Source organism: Magallana gigas, chromosome 9 (assembly GCF_963853765.1).
Source record: "Magallana gigas chromosome 9, xbMagGiga1.1, whole genome shotgun sequence".
In the NCBI taxonomy this organism is placed as follows: domain Eukaryota; kingdom Metazoa; phylum Mollusca; class Bivalvia; order Ostreida; family Ostreidae; genus Magallana; species Magallana gigas.
Window position 1 is genome coordinate 33,669,466 of NC_088861.1, and position 9,761 is coordinate 33,679,226.

At 35.2% G+C, this 9,761-nt stretch overlaps 1 protein-coding gene across 1 annotated transcript; it reads right to left on the bottom strand.

The window, feature by feature from the left end:
• Positions 1–1,964: 1,964 nt before the first annotated feature.
• On the bottom strand, positions 1,965–6,975 carry LOC117691348 (putative leucine-rich repeat-containing protein DDB_G0290503). The gene is made up of 2 exons (XM_034477289.2): positions 5,411–6,975; positions 1,965–3,630 (listed from the first exon to the last, which is right to left on the bottom strand). The coding sequence occupies exon 1, from the start codon at positions 6,851–6,853 to the stop codon at positions 5,696–5,698; it is 1,158 nt and encodes a 385-aa protein (XP_034333180.2). The 5' UTR covers positions 6,854–6,975; the 3' UTR covers positions 1,965–3,630; positions 5,411–5,695.
• Between the last annotated feature and the right edge of the window lie 2,786 nt (positions 6,976–9,761).

Consider the following 9,761-nt stretch of genomic DNA (forward strand, 5'->3'; position numbering starts at 1 on the left):
ACTACCATCCGAAATTTTTCATACAAGGTCTACACACTTGCAGCTAACATTACCTTTAAAAATACATTTTAGAATTTGCCGCTGTTTATAAATTCATTAAAAAAGACGCGCAGAATCAAGTGGTAATATGTTGTTTGATATGGATTTATGACGTCTATTTATATTGTTTTCATTAAAATTATTTAAAGCTCGTGGGTGGAATGAAATCAGTTTCACATGTTATATGACATAAAGATGTCCTCTCCCCACTTTTTCTCGCAGAAACTATTTTTTTTTAAATTCACATCTAAAAATTGAATTATCATGGAGTTGCCCTCCCCCCCCCCCCCTGGAGTTGCCCTCCCCCCCCCCCCCCCCATTTTGGTAGCATGTAAAAAAATGGTATGAAAATCATGAAATTATGGGTGAAATTTTGACAATTTTGAAAAATTCAAAATTCTTCTTTTTTTCTTTTTTTGCTTGTCAAGATTTGTTGGATGAGTTTGCCCCCCCCCCCCCACTTTCAAAAACGATGCTACGTGTCTGGAAATTACTCATTTCTTTCTTCCCTTCATTAATAAACAAAACAAACCTACAAACATAACCGATCCAGATAAATATAATTACATGTATCAAAAATAAAGTTCAAAAACAAACTACACATTCATCCATCACCCACAATATTGCCTTTTCGATATTTGTCATCGTTGTAGACCCGTTTAACAATCTGTTAAGTAGGTGCTGGCACGACAAAGAACCCCTTGCTGATCTACATTTTCATTAACGCACACAAAGAAAAAATATATTTTGATTTATTTTTTAATTTCTTTTGATGTAAAAAAAAAGAAGAAGAAAAAATTGGTTCTCAGTCTCTCTTTATGCCTGTTTGTTAGCGGTTAATCCAAGTTCATTTTGAATATCCTTTTGTAATTCAAAAAATGCGATGTAATTTTTTTCTCATGCAATATTTCGGATAAAGCAATGAAGAGTTGTTTCTTGAAATTTTATTAGACCATAAAATTGTAAAATGCTAACATTGAAAATTGTGCCCGCTTTCTTTCTCTTTTTTAAGGTAAAACTTTATTGATTTAAAATATGATTCTTTGAGACAAACAAATTGACATAATCAATAAAAGTTTGACAATCTCTAACTGCAGGTCTGTAGCTTTTAGTCTGAAAAGAATCGGATGGACGACCTAGGACACAGATCGTCCATCCGAATTTCTTGAAAATTGCCATTTCTTTCGTACGCGGACGCAATACTCACCGAGACTAAATGGTTCGTAAGTTTTAACTGCTTTGAAAGATAATATTGGTTTTCTGATAATTATGAACATGAATAATTAAATAAAAATGGTTAAAATTACAGTAAAATTACCGGCACCGGACTTCTCCATGCGCGGATCTAGAAAGGGAAGGGTTCCAGACCCCCCCCCCCCCCCCCCCCCAGCGAAATTTCTTTCAATTACGTGTACATTATAAACTTACCAAATATGCCTCGGACATCCCTTGGCAAACTCAAAAAAACCGTCTGACTTTTCAACCCCCACCCCGGAAAAATTGTCTGATCCGCGCATGTTCCCCCTCCTCGAAATACAAAATTATTCTTCAAAACCCCCTGTAAATTTTCAGGATATCCGCATATATACTAAGAGATTCATCGGCGCTTGCGTTCGATAAAAATGCGTGTAAAACGTTTGCCAATGGTCTTTTTACCTTCGTACCGGGCATAACCATAGTCCCACTCTGTGAATAAAATGCGGCGAATAAAGCTAGAAACAACGTGTTAAGATCTGTATTTGCTTATAAACATGTAGTATCATCGTGCAAAATGCACTGTTCAATTATATTTTTTTTTTACTTTACTTGTAAAATTCAACATCTGTTTCGTATAATTTTTTCTCACAATTTATTTCTTACAAAGTTACTTTTTTATTTAGTGATTGACATGTACACTTTTCAGACTTAATATGTGATTTCAAAGTGACAATGACAATTTCTTTATTCTCTGAACTGCATAAATTACAGTGTTGAGAAAAATCACAAAAAAATTTTGAACAATAATACATATAGTATATACATTGCATGCATTGGAGTGACAATACAAAAGTGAGAAAAAAAAATGAAAAAGGGAAAAAAGTATGATAAACAATTAACCTGGAGAGCTAACTCTCTCAATTATAACTTTAATGAATTTACACAGATTAATCAACAATTTTTTATTACTAGTATTAAAGAGTTGTTGAAATTTGTAAACATTTGGTTGTGTGTAGAAGTATGAAGGTATGTATAAAAATCTCTTATCTTTAATTGTTACATCTGTACAATGAAATAAATAATGAAATTCATCTCCTATCTCAATACAGTTACATATGGTACATATACGGTTTTCACGAGGTATATCATACCATCTACCTTGTTCTATAGGCAATTTAGCATTACTTGTTCTGAACATACAAAAAGATTTCTGATATTTGTATGGCAGATCTAATAAGTATTTTTCCAAAGATAATGTAGTTTTAAAAATTCTATAGTTAATACCTTTTGATGAATTATACATTTCACTATTCCATGACTGCTTGAATTGGTCTAGAAGTATATGAAAAACTGTTTTCTTAAGCCACTGGATATTTACATTTTGTTGATACAAAATAATAGATAGACCACAATCATTCAATATTTTAACAATAAATTTAAACCAGGGTCTGTTCATTTTACCCATTGCATATTGTAGTTTTGACGCAACTTTATTATTTTGTGAAAAGACAAGTTTACTCCAAAATGCTATCATGCGGACTTTAACATTAATTATTAGTGGGTATCGTCCAAGTTCCCCATAAACCATATAATTTGGTGTTGAAGACTTTAGATTTAAGATATGTTTACAAAATTTCAGATGTAACTTTTCAACAAGTGCTATATTACCAAATCCCCAAACTTCACATCCATATAGTAAAATAGGTTTCACAATTTTGTCAAACATATCTAATTTACAATCGATTGACATATTGTGTTTTCTACATTTGGCTATTACACTATACATAGCTCTAGTAGCTTTTTCACAAAGTTCTTTCACATTGAGATTAAATGATCCATTTTTACAAAAATGTACTCCAAGGTATTTAAAATTATCTACAATTTCTAAACTAATGTCTCCATACTTAAATGAATAATCTACACGTGATCTACCTTTATTAAAAATGACAATTTTTGTTTTATCACTATTAACTTTGAGATGCCAGTTTTTACAATATCTTTGAAAAACATCAAGTTGATGTTGAAGATCATCAGGAGATTCAGATAATAATATTGTATCATCTGCATATAATAATACAAAAAGTCTAAGATATAAATTACATTTGTTTTCTAATTGGTGTGATAGTGATGTCAAACCCTCTACATCATATGTTGATAAAAATTCTTCTAAATCGTTAAGATAGAGTGCAAATAAAAAAGGTGACAAATTTTCACCTTGTCTAACACCCACTGTACATGGAAACATATCAGAGGTTAAACCCTTGACAGTTACACAAGATTTAATTCCCTTATACATGTTTGTAATAACATTAAAACACTTGCCATCAATATTGTTCAACAAAATTTTGTTCCATAGACCAACTCGCCAAACAGAATCAAAAGCCTTTTCAAAATCTATAAAAGCACAAAATAATTTTATTTTAAATGTCTTTGATAATTCTATCAGAGAATATAATGAAAAAATGTGATCAATAGTCGAGTAATCTTTACGAAACCCAGCTTGATTTTCTAAAATAAGTTCTACTCTATCTGCATACTCAGTCAATCTTTCATTGATGATAGAAGTAAATAATTTCCCAAGACAGCTTATAAGTGTGATTGGTCTATAGTTTGATGGATCAGTATTGTTACCTTTATTTTTATAAATTGGGATAATATTTCCATGTATCCACTGTGAAGGTATAATTCCAGTTTCAAAAATCTTGTTAAATAACTTCACATAAAGATTTAACATAATGTCACATGTATTTTTAATATATTCATTAAAAATCCTGTCAATTCCACATGACTTATTATTTTTCAGTGATTTAATACATTTTATAATTTCATTACTTGTAATTGGCTGATTAATAAAATTGTTAAATTCCCCATCAGATAACAATTTCAATTCATCTTCAGATAATATATGTTCACAAGGTCCATCATTTTCAGTATTACAGCATTTGTTATAAAAATCAAAAAGATCCTTCAAGTCAGCATTACATGTTGACTTATTACCACAATTGGTATTGAGAATTTTCCAATATTCCTTCGGGTCTGTTGTTCGCAAATACTTTAATCTATCTTTCATAATTGCTCTATGGTGACCAACTGCATGTTTTAGTTTCTTCTTGTATAATCTTTCTTTTTCATACAAATTATTTCTAAATATTTCCCCACCATATTTTTTATATAATCTTTTTGCTTTTCTAAAATTTTGTCTTGCAGATTTGCATTCTCTTGTAAACCATGGTTTCTTAAAAGCCTTGGGTTTTTTAACGCATGAATATGGTTTTTGTGTACCAAAAACTTCTTTTGCACTTTGTACAAGTATATTACCAGTTTCTTCTACAATACTATTAATATAATCTAAAGATACATGTTCAGTTGTGCAACATATAAGACTATCCTCCAGACTATTGATAAGAGATATTTTACTATCTACAACATTGTGGTAAGTAACTTTGTCATCAATAACCCATCTTTTTGCAACATCTATATTCATACATTTGTTTGACAATTCATAATCGTTTGTTGAAGTGCATAAACCTGTGTTTATACTTTTAATGGAAGACATTATAACTTGAATTGGATTGTGCACATCTGACAATAGCTGTGAAAAAGGAAGTACCCTCATTTCTGATACATGCTTGATAAAACTTACACTTGCAATACAATAGTCTACTACACTGGAAGATTTACAGGTGTATGCACCATTTTTATCATGTTTGGATCGACCATTCAGAATAAAAATATTACAGTTTTTACATATGTTGATAAGCTTCTTTCCATATTGATTAATGGTTTTATCATTTGATTCTCTGTCTACAAAAAATCCATATTTTTGTAGTTCCATAAAATCATTAGAACTACATGCATTTCGTAAAATGTTGTCATCTAATACCGGATTTTCAAAATCTACGAGATCGAAATAGTCTTTCTCACACGCTACTCTACTGTTAAAATCACCAATTAGACATATACATTCAGTAACAGTTGAAAATGTTACAATTTCTCTTTCAAGTTCGTCAAAAATTTCTAGAGATGAATAACGAGAGTTTACAGGTGGTATATAAATAGTTCCTATAATCAAGTCTTCATATAAATGAACTACATCTTTTTTAACTCTAATCCATAAAACATGGTCACATTCATTGGTAATTAAAGAGACAAACTTACTTATAGTGTTACGTACATAAACAACAATTCCACCCGATTTATGAGATGATAGGTTTGACCTGTGTTTACTGATGACGGTGTAATTTTCCACGTCTATAACATCAGCGCAATCGGTTTTGGTTTCCGTTAAACACACAATGTCATGTTCGTTGATAAATTCTAGAAAATCTGGAGTTCGTAATTTAGAACATAAGCCGCAAACATTTAAACTTACGATTTTAATATCGGACACATGGAGAGAGTTACGTTGGTTGTTTACATTTACCACATGAACTTCCGGTGCAGGCCCTCCTAGGTAATCCTAGCGTTGTGCTGTCGCATTTCTGGATTTCTGCTCTCTGGCGCGAGGCTGCGCGGCGTTCGGATCGTGTCTTCTTGTTTCAGGTGCCTTTGGTTCCGTAAATTGTACATGAACTTGTCTCCCATCGACGAATAATTTATCCGCCACCATTGATGCCCTTTTCCCTTGCTGTTTGGCCGTTTTAAAGTGCGGGTATAGTTGCTTTCTTCTTTCGTTGATCTCTCGCGGAAACTGCTCATTCACTCCGTAAGGTTTGTTTCTTAAAGTCGATGGTGCCGCTCGTCGTACTTTTTCTCGATCCTTGAAGAGGACAAACTTGGCAACTATAGGTCTATGCTTCCCTGGAATCCTTTTCCCCATACGGTGGACCCTGTGGAATGGTAAATCATCACTTATATTCATCTCCTTTTGAATGAAGGTTTTCAGAACTTCCTCCGTTACTTCCTCTGTTTGCTCCTGAATTCCGTCGAAAATGAGATTGTCCCTCATCGATCTTGTTTGGAGGTCTATGTGGCGCTCTTTTAGTTCCTTTAGCTCCCCGTTGAGTGTTCGGACTGTGTCTAGGATCTCACTGTTGTTATTCATGATCTGGTTTGATTGTTCATTAAAGTTGGCCATACTTTCTTTGATCACTTTGATTTCACATTTTTGTTCTTCATAGTGACTATTCATAAAAGTCATACTATTGTCCATATCGCGGACTTTCGTTTTCATTTCCTGAACATCGGTATTTACTGATCGCATGTTCCTTTCCAGATCACTGAGCCTATTGTCAATAGTGTCGAGTTTACTGAGCTTTAACGACATTTGCTCGAGTTTGTCGCACATATTCTTGAGCGATTCGCGTATGTCTACATTTGGTAGATTTTGTATTGGAGACACAAACCCGGCAAATTGACCCTGAGGGGCCTGGGGACTATATGGTACAAACTGATTCTGGGGGGCTGGGGTAGATTGGTTTACAAATCCAGGATTGAAACCAGGATTACACACGTTGTTTATCAAGTGTGGCTCCATGTTACCGTTACCGTTATGAATTCTTGGGATTTCTGATTGAGATGTACTCACGTGTACTTTGCTTTCACTCTCACCACTTATATTAATGTTATTGCTGTTTTTCCTCTTCTTTGTCTTGTTTTTGTTAACCTTTTCACTCATTTTACATCGCAATCACTTACTGGAGTAAATACAGAAGTATATTGCAGTTCATTTCGTAAAATCCAAGAAAAAACTCCAAAAATCACGGACCAGATTTAAAACCGGCCTTACCTCCAACGCATGCGCATACGGAGAAAAAGAGTGTCATGTCTCAAGGACTGTTTATCTCTTAAAACAACATTGTGCAATTATCAGATTTTCATTTCTTGGACATCAAAGACTCATTGAGTTTATTTAATTATTTTATATCTGTGAACCTTTCACTCAGCTTACTTATGTCATTACCTGTCAATTTATACTCATTTTTAAGATTCTTATAAATAGTTATGTACAATTGTCAATGCGCAGTCTGGAATACGGCGGCAAGCTCCGGCCACGTCCGACTCTCCCAGAGTCTTGAGTCCGGAGGCCATTTGTTTGTAACATGTCTGTCTGTTAAATTGTTATAATGTTGCCATCGTTGAGTCTCGTCCAATTAATGTGGAATCCTGCATCAGTTGCCTGTTTATTTCTCAGGAACTGTATACTGGTGGACCTTCGGGAATCCGGCAAACCTACCCTTCGTTTTAGCTTACAGCCCACAGCGTGCCACAACCTTATACCGTATACACTTTACGCCAACATTCCCTCACCCGGTTCGTACTACACACGACCCATGTCAGGGGTTCTTAGGGAAATGAACTTCAGGTCTGTACTTGTGTACATTGATGATGTATTGATTTTCTCCAAGGACTTTTCAACCCATCTTAGAGACATTGCTCAGGTTTTCAGTAAGCTACGTGAAGCTGGTCTGACCTTACAACCTTTAAAGTGTCACTTTGCTGTCAAACAGTTGAAGTTTTTGGGTCATGTCATCTCACGTCATGGGGTTGAAGTTGATCCAGAAAAAACCAAAGCAGTCAATGAATTTCCTGTCCCCAGAAAACAAAAACATGTCAGAAGTTTCTTGGGTATGGCCAATTATTATCGCAAGTTCATTCACAATTATGCTAAAATAGCTACTCCCCTAAATGCACTCTAACGACACGAGGTACGCTTTCAATGGACCTCCGAATGCCAAACTGCCTTTGAAACTCTCAAAAGTGCCCTTATTTCTGCACCTATACTTTCTTATCCTGATCCTCAGAAATCTCTCATCTTAACCTGCGATGCGTCAGACAAAGCTATAGGTTATTATCTAAGTCAGCAATCCTCAGACAAAAAGGAACCTGTTATCGCCTATGGAGGTAAGGCCTTATCTAAGGAGGAAAAACGTTATACCACTTCTGAAAAAGAGCTCTTAGCTGTAGTAAAGGGAGTGGAAGCATATCGACCCTATCTTGTGGGAGGTAAGTTCACCATATATACAGATCACAGAGCACTAGTCTGGTTAAAGTCTGCCAAACACACAGGTAGGTTAGAACGTTGGGCATTGAAATTGCAGGAGTATGATCATCCATAGACCAGGTAAGAACAACTTTGTAGCTGATGCTCTCAGCAGACGCCCTTACCCAGAGAAGCAAGAGAATATTACTATTACAATACCTCCTATCAATTCCATCTGTCTGACAAAATCTTCTGATGAAGAAAATGACATTGAAAAGGTATGTGTGCAAGTAAATTTATTCTATGACCCTTCTGAAACTGATATAGTAGTCCTAGAAGAAGATCACCTACAACCAGTGTTAGATGATAGAAAATCACTTGCTCAATTACAACGGGAATGCCCAGACTTCAAGGATATTATAAGGTATGTAGAAAAGCAAGATCTGCCTCAAGACACTTCCAAACATAACAGTATTGTAGCCGAGTCTAAACACTATTCTATAGTGAATGGTATTCTGACCCATCTTTTTCAAAGACGCTGTAGCAGACAACCAGAGGAAATGAGGTATATAACACAGATAGCTCTTCCTAAAGTCTTGCGACTAGATGCACTTAAACAATATCACGATAGTTTGGCAGGTGGTGGACACTTAGGAATAGAAAAGGTACGTGCTTCCTTGATACAGCGATACTTTTGGCCACGGATGCATCAAGACATAGTGGACTATGTCAAATCCTGTTCCAGATGTCAATTTGCCAAGAGGAATTACAATCCTGCGAAGCAACCCATGCAACCCATGCCTGCTAGAGAAAGGTTTGAATGCTGGCAAATAGATATTTTAGTTCCGCTACACAAGAGTCCTGAAGGATATGAGTATATCCTATTGTGTATTGATGCTGGAACCCATTGGCCAGAAGCATTCCCTCTTAAATCTCAGAATGCAAAGGAAGTTGCTAATGTTCTCTTTGAAAACATCTTTGCTCGCTATGGTGCTCCTTCAATTTTTTTTTTGACCGAGGTAGGAACTTTATGTCTAAACTTATCAATGCTCTCTGTGAAATTTTTGGCATTTCTCAGCATCATACCAGTGCATATCACCCCAATACCAATGGGTTAGTTGAACGCCAGAATAGTGTCATAGCTCAATCTCTTCGTGCATATTGTGATAAGGATCAACAATTATGGCCCAAGTTTCTCCCTGGTATTTTAATGTCCTTCAGAAAATCTGTCTCTTCTCATTCTACTGAGTTCTCTCCCTTCCATATGATGTTTGGTAAAGAGATGAGATTACCATTTGACGTAGATTTACAACTTAAGGACAACTTAAGTCAGGACACACGGGAATATCTAAGAGAGTTCATGTCACGTCTCAAAATATCCCATGAGATTGGACAGAAAAATGTGGAATATCACCAGCAGAGGAACAAAGAGAGATATGACCGAACAGCAAAAACACCTCACTTTAAGATTGGTGACACTGTACTGACAACAACTCATCAAGTGCCTAAAGGTCAGTCCTCCAAACTATGGGATAAGTGTACTGGACCATACCAAATCGTAGGATTGGGACCAAATTATACCTACCGCCTACGTCGAATATCT